The 14,663-nt window shown below is 41.5% G+C and overlaps 1 protein-coding gene across 1 annotated transcript in view; it reads left to right on the top strand.

The window, feature by feature from the left end:
* Positions 1-14,663, top strand: part of gtf3c3 (general transcription factor IIIC, polypeptide 3) — a 62,397-nt gene continuing 47,734 nt past the window's right edge. The window contains exons 1-4 of the mRNA XM_067987775.1: positions 1-158; positions 2,222-2,336; positions 5,417-5,601; positions 11,513-11,636. Coding sequence (XP_067843876.1) covers positions 57-158; positions 2,222-2,336; positions 5,417-5,601; positions 11,513-11,636 — 526 coding nt within the window. The 5' untranslated portion in view covers positions 1-56. The remainder of the gene's footprint in view (positions 159-2,221; positions 2,337-5,416; positions 5,602-11,512; positions 11,637-14,663) is intronic.

The following is a 14,663-nucleotide window of genomic DNA, read 5'->3' as shown; positions in this document are numbered from 1 at the left end:
AGCGAACCGATCGACCGACGGACCGTCCGCCTCCAACTCGTCCGACCTCCGGGTTCATGATGTCGGGTTTCAGTCCCGAGCTCATCGACTACTTGGAGGGAAAGATCTCGTTCGAGGAATTTGAACGACTCCGAGAGGAGAGGAAAGTCCGAGAGCGGGTGAGAGGAGAAGGATTCGGACTCGAGCACTTTTTAGTCTTTGCAATGTGGGAAAGCAAATCGGCCAGTCTGAGCACAGCACGATCCCTCAAACAGCAATCATATAAATGACCGTGGGAACAGCAGTCGGCCATTCAGCCCCTCGAGCCTGTTCCGTCTTTCAGTGAGATCATGGCTGATCTGTGACCTAACTCCATAGCCCCATATCCCTTAACACCTTTGGGGATAGACCAAAGTAAGAGCACATGGAATTGGAAGTAATATACTGGCATGGATTGAGTATTGGTTAACAGACAGAAAACAGAGAGTAGGAATAAACGGGTCTTTTTCAGATTGGCAGACTGTGACTAGTGGGGTACCCCAGAGGGCAGTGGAGGCTCAGTCATTGAGTACATTCAAAACAGAGATCGATAGATTTCTAGATATTAAAGACATCAAGGGATATGGGGATGGTGCAGGAAAATGGCGTTGAGGTAGAAGATCAGCCATGACCTTGTTGAATGGCGGAGCAGGCTCGAGGGACCGGATGGCCTATTCCAGCTCCAATTTCTTTTGTTTTTAACAAAAATCTGTCAATCTCAATTGACATATTGAACTAGCATCAACTGCTGTTTGGGAAAGAGAGTTCCAAACTTCTACCACCCTTTTTGTGGACAAGTGTTTCCTAACTTCACTCCTGAAAGTCCTGGCTCTCATTTTTAGGCTATGTCCTCTCGTCCTACACTCCATAACCAGTGGAAATAGTTTCTATCCACCCTATCAGTTCCCCTTAATATCTTGAAAACTTTGATCAAATCACCTCTTAATCTTCTAAAATCCAGGGATTACAACCCTAGTTTGTGTAATCTCTCCTCGTAATTTAACCCTTGGAGTCCAGGTATCATTCTAGTAATTCTACGCTGCACTCCCTGCAAGGCCAACATATCCTTCCTAAGGTGCAGTGCCCAGAACTGCCCACAGTACTCCAGGTGTGGTCTAACTTCTATCCCCTTGTATTCTAGTCCTCCAGATATAAAGGCCAGCATTCCATTAGTCTTTTTGATTATTTTCTGTACCTGTCCATAACATTTTAATGATCTATGTACATGGACCCATAAGTCTCTTTGGACTCCACTGTTTCAAGCTTTTCACCATTATAAGGTACTCTGATCTATCCTTTTTAGGTCCAAAGTGGATGACCTCACACTTGCCTACAGTGAAATCCATTTGCCACAGTTTTGCCCATTCACTTAATCTATTAATATCTCTGTCATTTTATGCTTCCAGCTGCAAAGCTTATAATGCTGCCTACCTTTGTGACTTTGGCAAACTTGGATATGTGGCTCCATATCCTGTTATCTAAGTCATTAATAAATACAGTGAATAGTTGAGGCCCCAACACAGATCCCTGTGGGACACCACTAGTCACATCCTATCAATTTGAGTACCTGCCCATTATCCTTTCTCCAGCTGCTCAGCCAATTTCCTGACCAGGTCAATAATTTACCTTGGTGACAGAGCTGGGCTGATTCATTAGTATGTAAGTATAATGTATAGGTAGGTTTAAATGATGTGAAAATACTGTGATGGAAAAGTGCTGCACAAAGTAAATGTGACATTTACAAGAAATGTGTGTTGCATGCAAGATTTTAATTTATTATTATAGATACATCATTTCCGTGTAATTTGGAGGGACCTTGTATCTCTGATACGTGCTTCTGTCCTTGGATGAAATTAGGAAATGGGTAGACAATATAAAATGTAAAGCATTTAGGAATGGGGACAAAACGTGTTTTTCATTTGGATTATATGCATTTTGTGCTGAATCTGAAATATAACTGAATGTAAAGTGATTTGGTCAGTTAAAACTTTACTCAGGGTCTCTTGAATTGGGTATCTTTTATGTGAGATAACAGGTAGCTTCAAATTGCTAGTGAGATGCTGCACTGTGAAATTTTTATAGTTGGGGATAGGAAAAGAAATGGATAATAATATGCATCAAGTGCAATCTTTTTTAAAGTCCTTTCATATATGATTTTTTTTGCCATGAGTAAAATGTGATGAATGCTAAGTTTTTTTTTTAGGAAGCCATAGGTGATGGGGTGACTGAAGATGAGGGAGAAATCACTGCAGCAGAAGATCAGGATGGCCCACCCAAAGCGTCAAAGAGCCGTGCCAAGCAACAGGCAGACGATTCAGGTAGATTGTTAATCTAATTTAGAAAAAGGTTGATTCATGCCAGTACCACTTTTCAGGCAAGCTGGTGTAGATGCTCGGTATAGTAGATACACAGAATGAAAACTTAAAAATGTTCTAACTTATTCACTTAAATGTTACAATTTGTGTATTGTAAGTTATTATTTGACAAAGATTCAGCTCTGCTGTGATGTGATGTGGATTACATTTGTAGTGTTTACATCTGTCTGCGTGATGTTTTTGATTTAAAACCACAACTTGCATTAATATAGTGCCTTTAACGCAGATAAACATCCAAAAGTTCTTCACAGTGGCTTAGAAAAAATGGACGCCAAGCCTAAGAAGGAAATGTTAGGAAGTGTGAGCAAAAGCTTAGTCAAAGAGGTGGGTTTTTAACGAGGGCCTTAAAGGAGAAGGAGATGGAGGAGTTTCGGGAGGGAATTCCAGAATGTGGGGCCAATTCAGTGATTGGGTAGAAGCACAGGAGACTGGAGTCAGAGGAATGAGAGTTTGGGGGGGAGGATTGTTGCAGGGAAAATGTAGAAAGCAATACTTCTACTTGACTCTACATAATGTTTGGAAGGAGGGTAGTGAAAAATGGAGTTGAGCTGGTCCAGAGTCCCATTTTAAGGAAATGCCGTAAAGGGGTATTCCCCTTTAAAGACGTTTCGACATTTGTGCGCACTGACATTGATCAACATCCCAGTTTTTAGAGCTTAAGACCATTCCCCCCCCCCCCCCCCTCAGTCGAACAAAACGCCCACCTTCTCGAGTGTGCTCTCAACCATCTCTCATTGATTGAAACTTCACCGGAATATTTGTGTTACTGTTTTCATCATACCATTCAGGCCTACTTTAATGCATTTACTTGAAAAAAAATAGGAAAATGTTTTGTGAAGTCACTTAATATTTTCAACATCAATAGACATTTTCTGATATAACCTTGGAGTTGCTTGACACCTGATGCAAGCAACAAGGTTGTACACTGATCATTCCAAGCGGATGTGCTTAATGTTGATGCCTAAGAATGGGCATCTTGGTTACATTTGTTGGAGTTTCCTCGGGAATTGTAGCAGCTATTACAGATGATTCTTGATGGAAAGGGCTCTTTGGTGAAAACTGTTGGGGTTGGTTGGGGGAGGTGGGAACCTCATATGCCACCAGCACTTAGGAGCATTTGCATTGCACAGAAGGCAAAGATTTGTCACCGTGATGCTTGCCATTATAGACCAGCATCAGACCACATTCTGAGTAAACCATGTGAAAGGACAACCTTAAGATATTTTTAACATCAACACTTGTCAACGTTGAGTCACATCTTTACATGTTGTCTCATTTGCATGTGTGATATACTAGGGCTGTGCATGCAACAGGTTAACTGATTGTTTTGACGAAAGATATACTAGAACAATGATACCCATGCATTTCCTGCAAGGCCTGAGAGGACAGCTGGAAACACGTGTGGTTTTGAGTCTTAAAGCAGGCGAAGACCTCCTCAGCTGCTTAATGCAGCAGGTCTATTGATGAGTAGCTACTTTTGCAGTAATGAGTGCCTTTCCACTCTGCATGCTGATCCTGGATACAGCAAGAACATGGAAATTCAGTATTGTTTGGATATTCCGATGTACTTGACCAGTGCTGATTGTTACCTTGTTACCAGTGCTGACAGTTCTGGGACTGAGCAGGTGCTCATCTTTGCTGAAGCAGTGAGAACTGCTTGCTGATATACCTGCACGTAAATCCGCTACCACTGAAACACAATGGGCTCAATTTTGAAATGGTGGCGGGTTGGCAGCTACTGGGTGAAGGTGCACGTGGCAAACCCGAATAAACAAAACTTACCGTTGCTGATGGGATCGCAACATAATTGATGGTGATTGAAGTGCTTTCCGGGTTTTGCGCCCGGCAGCCAGCCTGATTGACAGGAGCTGCAACATGGGGCGGGGAGTGGGGGGGAGAAAGAGAGAGAGAGCGAGATGTCATCCAGTGCTGGAACGGAAGATCGGGGTGAGGGGGGGAGGAGAGTGGAAGATTGGGGTGGGGGAGGAGAGTGGACGATCAGGGTCGGGGGGGGGGGGGGGGTAGAGTGAAAGATCGGGGGAACATCGGGGGGTGAAGAGGGGGAGACCAGGGGGACATTTTCGCAGCCCCCCCACCCCCAACGCACCCGCAATTTACATGTAAAATCGAGCCCGATGTGTATGATTTCCAGTATTCAGTTGGAGAGAAAAGAAAGTTGGTGACTCCTCCTAGAGGGTAGAAGAAGAATTTCATAACTTTTTTTCTTCTGAAATGATATGGGGCGGGGTGAGCACTTTATATCGCATGTACCTTTCCCCCATATTGATGTGTCCTCTTTAACTTGTTACCCTTTGTCTTGTTCAGACATAAGGTCATATTTTCAGCTGTCCTTTATCATGGATGCTTTCATGCACATCAGCAGAACCCTAACTTACTACTGGGAATAGGAAGTACTAATTACATATAGCACACTTATGTAAAATGTATATGATTTACACTGTCTTGTTAAATGGACTTTGCTTGTGGTCTATAATAGTAAAGTGGTTGTAAAACACTTGATCGTAACTAATGTTATTAAAATGAAACATAAGACATGTAAGCGAAGGAAAGAACTTGCATTTGTATAGCGCCTTTCACATCCTCAGGACATTCAAAAGCACTTCACAGTCTATATGAATTATTTTCAAGTATAGTCACTGTTGTTATGAAGTGTCAGCCCAGTGGAAAAAGTTATCCTGCACCAATTTCTTTGCTTTCTCTGTCTTGGACTGGCTGCAATGGAAGCTTCAGAAATTTCATTTTGTAAATTGGGACAGGATTAGTACTGTAAAATGGCAGATGATTTTATGATACCTGAATAACTCTGGTGTATTGGGAAATGAAAGTAAGCGAAGAAGCTACATTTCCCATTGCGTGTAAAAGGCTAAAAGTCTGATGTATGTTATAAAATACACTGAGTGATGAATTGTTAACTGTCCTGCTTTTATTTTAAATCAGGTTATGAATGTTCAACTTTTTAAAAACAAACATGGATACAAAATAGTCAATTGTTTATTCTGCAGAGGAAACCTCTGATGGTGTCAGTAAGTCTGTCCATCGAGTTTTCGCTTCAATGTTTGGTGATCGTGTAAGTGATGATGAGGAGGAGGAGGAGGAGGAGGATCAGGAACAAAGTGAACAGCTATCTGCTGGAGAGGTTTTTGCCTTGGAAATGGAGCTACACCGAGAACATAAGAAAATGCAAAGGGTGAGCAGAATCAAAATGCTCTGGACACAGAAAATACGACATTGAGATTAGTTGAATGCAAGAAATATTTTCTGAGGAAAATGGCCCTGTAATAAGTTATTAAATTGGGTCCAGATCTTTCCTGAAATATTTTCTTTATTCAATGAACCTTTGCCTAATTGTTTTTCAAGTTTGTTGTGCTAAATAGTGTGAGTATGGCTGTTGGATGGAAGATGATCCTGAAAGGATGCTGAGTTCAGTTTGCTGTTGCTTGAGAAAGAAACTAATTAATTTTTTTTCTCTCTTGTGGATTGTCATATTGAACGGTGGTTATCTTGAGAAACAAGATGTTTGTTGAAGCTGAAAGAAGTGTTTGCCTGTAGATGAGAGTTTATTAAGATTGTGTGTGTCACCCGAATTAACTTGGCATAACACAGTAGTTTGCGTTAAGGTTTTTTCATAGCCATATTCAATGGTTCAGGCTTCCAAATTATGGTTTAAACATAAGTAATTTGAGCTGTCTAAGATAGTGTGCTGTAAGACAAAGATATTGCTTCACTCATAGCAAACAAAATGTATTTTAGTACAGCTAAGTACTAATGCACTTTTTATATACTGGACATAGTTCACCAAAGAGGATTAATGATGCAGAGTTGGCTAGAAACCAGAAAACAGAAAGTAGGGGTTAAGGGTAGCTACTCAGACTGGTAAAAGGTGAGAAGTGATGTTCCACAGGGATTGGTTCTGGGACTACTGTTGTTCACAATTTACACTAACAATTTGGATTCGGGAATCAGAAGGACATTTTGAAAATTAGCGGATAACACCAAATTGGGGGGTGTAGTTAATACAAAGGAAGAATGCATCAAAATGTAAGAGGGCATCAATAAACTTGCAGAATGGGCATGGAATTGGCAAATGAATTCCAATATAGACAAGTGTGAGGTGGTGCATTTTGGTAGGAAGAATGAGGCCACGTACTGCTTGGATAATAAGAGTCTAAAAGGGATAGAATCTTAGAATGATCACAGCATAGAAGGAGGCCATTCGGCCTGTTGAACCCATGCCAGCTCTCTGCAAGTGCAATCCAGTTAGTCCCACTCTCCCGCCCTTTCCCCGTAGCCCTGCAAATTTTTTCCCTTCAAGTACTTATCCAATTCCCTTTTGAAAGCCACAATTGAATCTGCCTTCACCACCCTTTCAGGCAGTGCATTCCAGATCATAACCCCTGCTGCTTAAAAAAAGTTTTTCCTCATGTCGCCTTTGGTCCTTTTGCCAATCACCTTAAATCTGTGTCCTCTGGTTCTTGACCCTTCCGCCAATGGGAAGAATTTCTCTCTATCTACTCTGTCTAGACCCCTCCCGATTTTGTACACCTCTATCAAATCCCCTCTCGACCTTCTTTGCTCTAAGGAGAACGACCCCAGCTTCTCCAGTCGATCCACATAACTGAGATCCCTCATCCCTGGAACCAGTCTAGTAAATCTTTTCTGCACCCTCTCTAAGGCCATCACATATTTCCTAAAGTGCGGTGCCCAGAATTGGACGCAATGCTCCAGTTGTGTCCGAACCAGTGCTTTATAAAGGCTCATCATAACCGCCTTGCTTTTGTACTCCATGCCTCTATTTATAAATGTAAGGAATCTTACAACACCAGGTTATAGTCCAACTGTTTTATTTGAAAATCACAAGCTTTCGGAGGCTTTCTCCTTCGTCAGGTGAGCGAGTTTATTTATAAAGCCCAGGATCCCATATGCTTTTTTAATCGTTTTCTCAACCTGCCCTGCCACCTTCAATGATCTGTGCACATTACCCCCTGGTCTCTCTGTTCCTGCACTCCATAGAGGAGCAAAGGGAACTAGGGGTACAGATACGCAAATCACTAAAAGTAGCGACACAGGTTAATAAGGCCATAAAAAAGGCAAATCAAGCATTGGGGTTCATTTCTAGAGGGATAGAATTGAAAGGAAAAGAAGTTACATTAAACTTGTATAGAACCTTGGTTGGACCACACTTGGAGTATTGTGCACAGTTCTGGTGTCCATATTATAGGAAGGAAATAGAATTTGTCCAATGCCTCTGTGTTATAATATAAAGAATAAGGGAGTGATCAAAGAAAAGTAATCCATGGAGATTTCAAATGATGTCATAAGTCACAAGAGCAAAACTCAAGCATCTTAACGTTGAAATGAGATCACTGTGGAGATTTACAGCTCTGTGTGTGTGTGGCCCATGACTTTGCAAACGGAGATTGAAGACCAGGTGCAGTATTCAGGACAAGCAGGGTTATGGAGTGGGAATAGGCAGAGGGAGAGAAAGGAGAATGGGATAGGAAGGAGAAGGGGAGAGAGGGGGACAGAGGGAGAGCAATAAGATGGGGAGAAGGGGTGACGGAGAAACGGGGTAAAGGAGAGGGACAGGGTGATGGGAGGGAGATATGGTGAAGAGTGAGAGAAGAGGTGGGTGGTCAGGAAACCTCTTCACTGGGGAGCAGAGAAAGGTTGGGTAAAATTTGTTTGCGATGTGCAAAATGCTGCCCAGCTGGGAAGGTAGAGAAAGGTCTGCTCCTCACACAGAGAATGATGCTCAATGGGCGGGGGCATCCACAAGATGCTGCTTTGTTTCCAGGGGCATCCACAAGATGATGGAGAGTTCAATGGACCATAATGCTGCTCAGGGTGGGGGGTGGACTATACACAAAATGTAGCTGAATGGTTGATGGTCCTGTCCACAAAATATAACTGAGTGGGAGAGGGTCCCATCCGAATAAACACTGGTAAGTGGCAGGGCATCCATCCCAAGTTTGGGATCCCATCTACGAATTGCTGAGGCGGCCAAGGCTATTGGGCCAGAGTTCAGGGACACTGTTGTGCTGAGGAGAGTATGCTCGGGCCATCATATAGTGATTTAGCTGGGGTGACAGTCACAGAATCAGGAGATCCAGCAGAAAACAAATCTCATGTAACTGCTTCATACCTCCCTGCTCTCAACTAGGCTACGATAGAGATCAATCAAAGCAGCATAATTAAGCAAGAACCAGAATGGCATTATACAGACCAGTGACATTACCAAGTTCAATATCTGATCTAGGCTGACCAAACTAATTTTGGCCCAAGAATTGGTCTTTAGCACCCTGGGATGGGGTATGTGGGGTAAGAAGAAAAAAATATAAGCTAAGATTCTCGCTGCTAATTGCCTTCCAGTAACCTCTGCTGGACATGTCTGTCTGTAGATGGTGGGCAAAGACGAGATCTGGCTCAGTTGTGATGTCTTGCACAGCTAGATATCCTGCTAATACCATTAACCAGACCCACCTGAACAATGACCAATCTGAGCAAGATGCTGGAGGGATCTCTGCCTTTGAAGTAGTACCCTAGCATGAATCATTGCCTTCAAAATAGATGGGGTACAGGACAAAACCAGGGGAGGGGGGGAGAGGGTGGCCTGTCTATGTAGCAGCTCAGCGGGGTCAATTATCTCTTACAAATCAGATGTTATTGCTAATTTATATTGGGAACACATGCTTACTGACAGAGTTGGCAGTGAATCTTTACTATGGGTTTTACAAAATTATTTTTAAATGATCCAAGCCCCTTTCTGTAGAAGCTTTATACCTATACTTGTTGTTAGAAAGGCCAGCTGAAGTAACCTGTTTATTGCTGTACCTCAGTAATATGAAGACACAAACATAAATGTTTTTTTTTCATAGACGTTGCTTCAACAATGCCCCCCCCCCACCACCCCGCACCGAGATGATATACCAATGTAAACTACATATCATTGCGCTGGAACAAGCTTGATCTATACATTTTGCACCCCTGATGCCAGGAGGGTATTGTTCTCTTGTGAACCGAGATACTATTATTCCTCATTTTGGACAACCTCTGGCTCCAGTTCAACCTGGCGTACCACCGGTGATCGGAAAGTACGGAAGACCGTAGGGGTGATGTTAAGCAGGGCCATCTTCGAAATGCTGAGGCAGCTCATTGGGCCAGAATTTGGGACGGCTGTTGGGTTGAAGAGCGGCAGAGCTTTCAGGGAGCAATGGCCGTCAGGGAGAGGCTTAGATGGAATGTCAGGTCTAGGTTCGGGAATCTGTCAGCTCACAGTGCAGCAGAGGCAACAACGCTGTCAGGCCAAAGTTCATGAGAGTTGTTGAGCTGAGATTGGCATCGATATATTGGGAAAAACATGGTAGGGTCTCTGAGACTGTCGGGGTGACATTCGGTGAAGTTCATAAATTATTTTTGTAGGCAGGATGGACAGCAGGGCCTGGAAAAAGTAAAGTACACTCACTCACCTTTACTAAGATGCTCACTGTGCTCTAGCAAATGCATCGGTGCAATGCCACATGGTAGAGAATACTAGGAATTGCAGTGAAAATTCAAATAAACAGTAGTTGATTGACAGTCGTGTAACATTAAGGAGAGTCCCACAGAAGTTAGAGGCACATAACCTTACACTCACAACAGTACCTACATATATCTGTTTATTTCATTACACTTTTTTCTCGCAGAAGCTGTTGTGGACATGACAGCAAAGATGTTTGATGCAGCTGTTACATGATCACTTTGTCCCGTAAGAAATAATTATGATGTCATTACTGAAAGTTTATTGATTGATAATCTAAATTTGGTTCTAGAAAAATGACCATATGGTTATATGGAACATCACTTGAAATTTGCAGGTGCTGCAAGCATTGAGGGCATGAGATGATTTAAAGTAGAGGGCAAAGCTTGAATGGCTTTTCAAAATCATCCCAACTCTGAAATAAGTTAATGGTGTGTTTAATATGATTTGACAGGAAAGTGAAGTGATATTGCACAATCTAATTTGACAAGGATTAGTATCTAATTTCTTTATTTGAATGTCACAAGAATACATGTATTTCTTCTTTTAAGATTTAAAATTAACTGGCACATGGAGCACACTGATAACCAGTGTCGACATAAAGTGCTAATGAGTGCTATAGAAATGTAAATTATATACCATATGTATTATTAACAACAATAGATACCGTGGTATGATTTGAGACTTTAGTCTAAATTTTGGAGTTCATAAACCTTTGACGTCGTCTGGAATTTTTGTTTGTATTACTGCTTAGGAATCTCTCCCAGATATCCATTACCCTTTATTTTGTAAATCTTTAAAACGGGTAAAATTAGGAAATGCTGCACCTTTCATTGTCATCCCAAGCTTTATATATTTTATTGTGTACCAGACTATGATGTGTGGTTTTGGTCACTCTATCTCAAAAAAGATGTAGGTGCATTACAAAGAATGACCCAGAAGATTCCAGACCTTAGAAGTTATAAAGAAAGGTTCGAGTAACTAAACTTATTTTTGCTGGAGAATAGAAGGTTTAGAAAAGACATGATACAGGTTTTTAAATAATGAAAGATATGCTTGAAGTAAGCAGCTATTTAACTTGAACAATGAGAATAGGACAAGTAGACACAATTACAAAGTTTACAAGCCTTAAGTAAAGATAGAGATTGGAAAAAATAATCCCCGACAAGATAGTGGAAATGTGGAATCAACTCCCAGAGAAGACAGTTGATTTGGGGTCAATTAAGACCATTAAATGGGAGTTGGATTGGCATCTGTTGAGAAGGATGCATGAGAGTTACAGGCATATTAATAGCACTGTTTGATGTTTTTTCCTGAGGAGGTAGGCGTGTGAACTTGATTTTGCTTAAAGTAGGGGTGGTAGTTGCTGGATGTCCATGATATCGAATAACCATGGAGTGAGCTTAATGGGTCAAATGGTCTATTTACACTCTGGACTTCATGTACATTCAAAAACTCAACATGTGGAAAATTGATTCAATATTAAATACTATATAGACCTTACATAAATATGAAAAATTGGGATTTTATCTTTTTGTTTTTCTACCCCCCCCCCCCCCCCCCACCTAATTTTTTTTTTAAGGAGAGGCGTCCTCGGAGTAAACTCCCTAAAGCTTTAAGAGGTCTCATGGGAGAAGCTAATATCAGGTTTGCACGAGGAGACCGTGAAGAAGCTGTGATGATGTGTATGGAAATCATTAGACAAGGTACAAGAGTGTTTTGGTTTATGTAATGTTTGAAGGTCAAACTTTAACCTGCAAAGTTATCGATCTCTAAAGTCATTGAAGTTGTTGTGACTGGCATACCCAAGTATGAATTCAGAATGTTGCTATCAAGCAATGAAATTGTTAGAATTAATTGAGAGATTTTCCACCCCTGCTCATGTGTTTTATGTTCTCCATAAAACATTCAGTTTGTTTGTTTTATCCCACATTCAGAAAATGTTTGTTCTGTAATCTCTGGACTGAATTTCTAGGCACCACACATATACATACTTTACCATATTATTAAAATACTCAGTCATACTGTATCGAAGAACCTGTTCCTTTGTTTTACTCTTGTAATTTGCCTTTTCCATCCCCTTAACATATAGGAACAGGAGTAGGCCATTCAGCCCCTCGTGCCTGCTCCATCATTTGATAAGATCATGGCTGATCTGTGATCGAACTCCATATACCTGCCTTTGGCCCATATCCCTTAATACCTTTGGTTGCAAAAAGCTATCTATCTCAGATTTAAATTTAGCAATTGAGTTAGTATCAAGTGCCATTTACGGAAGAGAGTTCCAAACTTCTACCACCCTTTGTGTGTAGAAATGTTTTCTAATCTCGCTCCTGAAAGGTCTGGCTCTAATTTTTAGACTGTGCCCCCTACTCCTGGAATCCCAACCAGCGAAAATAGTTTCTCTCTATCCACCCTATCTGTTCCCCTTAATATTTTATAAACTTCGATCAGATCACCCTTAACCTTCTAAACTCTAGAGAATACAACCCCAATTTGTGTAATCTCTCCTCGTAACTTAATCCTTGAAGTCCGGGTATCATTCTAGTAAACCTACGCTGCACTCCCTCCAAGGCCAATATGTCCTTCAGAAGGTGCTTTGCCCAGAACTGCTCACAGTACTCCAGGTGCGGTCTAACCAGGGTTTTGTATAGCTGCAGCATAACTTCTGCCCCCTTGTACTCCAGTCCTCTAGATATGAAGGCCAGCATTCCGTTAGCCTTCTTGATTATTTTCTGCACCTGTTCATGACACTTCAATGATCTATGTACCTGTACCCCTAAGTCCCTTTGGACATCCACTGTTGTTAACTTTTTACCATTTAGAAAGTACCCTGTTCTATCCTTTTTTGATCCAAAGTGGATGACCTCACATTCGTCTACATTGAATTCCATTTGCCACAGCTTTGCCCATTCACCTAATCTATCAATATCGCTTTGTAATTTTATGTTTTCATCTACACTGCTTACAATGCCACCAACCTTTGTGTCATCGGCAAACTTAGATATGAGACTTTCTATGCCTTCATCTAAGTCGTTAATAAATATTGTGAATAAATGAGGCCCCAAGACAGATCCCTGCGGGACTCCACTAGTCACATCCTGCCAATGTGAGTGCTTACCCATTATCCCTACTCTCTGTCGCCTTTCGCTCAGCCAATTTCCTAACCAAGTCCGTACTTTTCCCTCTATTCCATGGGCTCCTATCTTAGCTAACAGTCTCTTATGTGGGACCTTATCAAATGCCTTCTGGAAGTCCATATAAATAACATCCATTGACATTCCCCTGTCCACTACTTTAGTCACCTCTTCAAAAAATTCAATCAGGTTTGTCAGGCATGACCTACCTTTCACAAATCCATGCTGGCTCTCTCTGATTAACTGAAAATTCTTGAAGTGTTCAGTCACCCTATCTTTAATTATAGACTCCAGCTTTTTCCCCACAACAGATGTTAGGCTAACTGGTCTATAATTCCCTGGTTTCCCTCTCTCTCCTTTCTTAAAAAGCGGAGTAACATGTGCAATTTTCCAATCTAGAGGGACAGTTCCTGAATCTAGAGAACTTTGAAAGATTATAGTTAGGGCATCTGCAATGTGCTCACCTACTTCCTTTAAAACCCTGGGATGGAAACCATCTGGTCCTGGGGATTTGTCACTCTTTAGTGCTATTATTTTCTTCGTTACTAGTGCTTTACTTATGTTAATTTTATCGAGTCCCTGTCCCCGATTCAATATTAGTTTTCTTGGGATTTCCGGCATGCTATCCTCTTTTTCGACTGTAAATACTGACTCAAAGTAATCGTTCAGCATGTCTGCCGTTTCCCCATTGTCAATGACAATATCCCCACTTTCAATTTTTAAGGGGCCAACACTGCTCCTGACCACCCTCTTTTTCCTAATATAACTATAAAAGTTCTTCGTATTGGTTTTGATATCCGTTGCAAGTTTCTTTTCATACTCTCTTTTTGTAGCTCTTACTATCTGTTTTGTGACCCTTTGTTTATCTTTGTATCTTTCCCATTCGCCAGGATCTGTGCCATTTTTTGCCTTTTTGTATGCCCTTTCCTTATGTCTTATACTGTCCCTTACCTCTTTAGTTGTCCATGGCTGTTTTTTATGGCGAGTAAAGTTCTTGCCCCTCAGGGGTATAAACCGGTTCTGTATCTCATTAAATGTTTCTTTAAACATTTCCCACTGATCATCAGTCGTTTTTCCCATTAACAGATTTGCCCAGTTTACTGTGGACAGTCTCTGTCTCATCCCATTGAGGTCGGCATTCCCAAGTCTAGAATCTTAGCAGCTGATTCACTTTTTTCCCTTTCAAACACTACATTGAACTCGATCATGTTATGATCGCTATTGGATAGATGTTCACGCACAGTTAAGTTGTTAGATGGCGCCTTTCCAGGCTGAAAAGCCCATGTTTCTCCAATCTTCCCTCATAACGCAGACCTGTGACACTAGACATCAGTCTTGTGGCTCTTTTCTGCACTGTCTTCAGGGCTTGAATGTCTCCCTTTTGTCTCAGCGAACAGAACTGGATTCAGTACGCGAGGTGTGGTCGTGCACAACTTGATCACAACTTCCTCTGACTTGCTGTTTTGGCTGTATAGTTCAACATTCTGTTGGCATTGTTGATTGCATTGTTTGGACCTATTGAATATCTTGTCTACTAAGACTCCTAGGTCTCTCTTGGCTTCACCCGTAGCTATTTCAGCACCATTCATACAGTAC

Source organism: Heptranchias perlo, chromosome 7 (genome assembly GCF_035084215.1).
Source record: "Heptranchias perlo isolate sHepPer1 chromosome 7, sHepPer1.hap1, whole genome shotgun sequence".
NCBI classification, from domain to species: Eukaryota; Metazoa; Chordata; class Chondrichthyes; order Hexanchiformes; family Hexanchidae; genus Heptranchias; species Heptranchias perlo.
The sequence above is the reverse complement of the archived record's forward strand: the minus strand, read 5'-3'. Positions and strand labels throughout refer to the sequence as shown.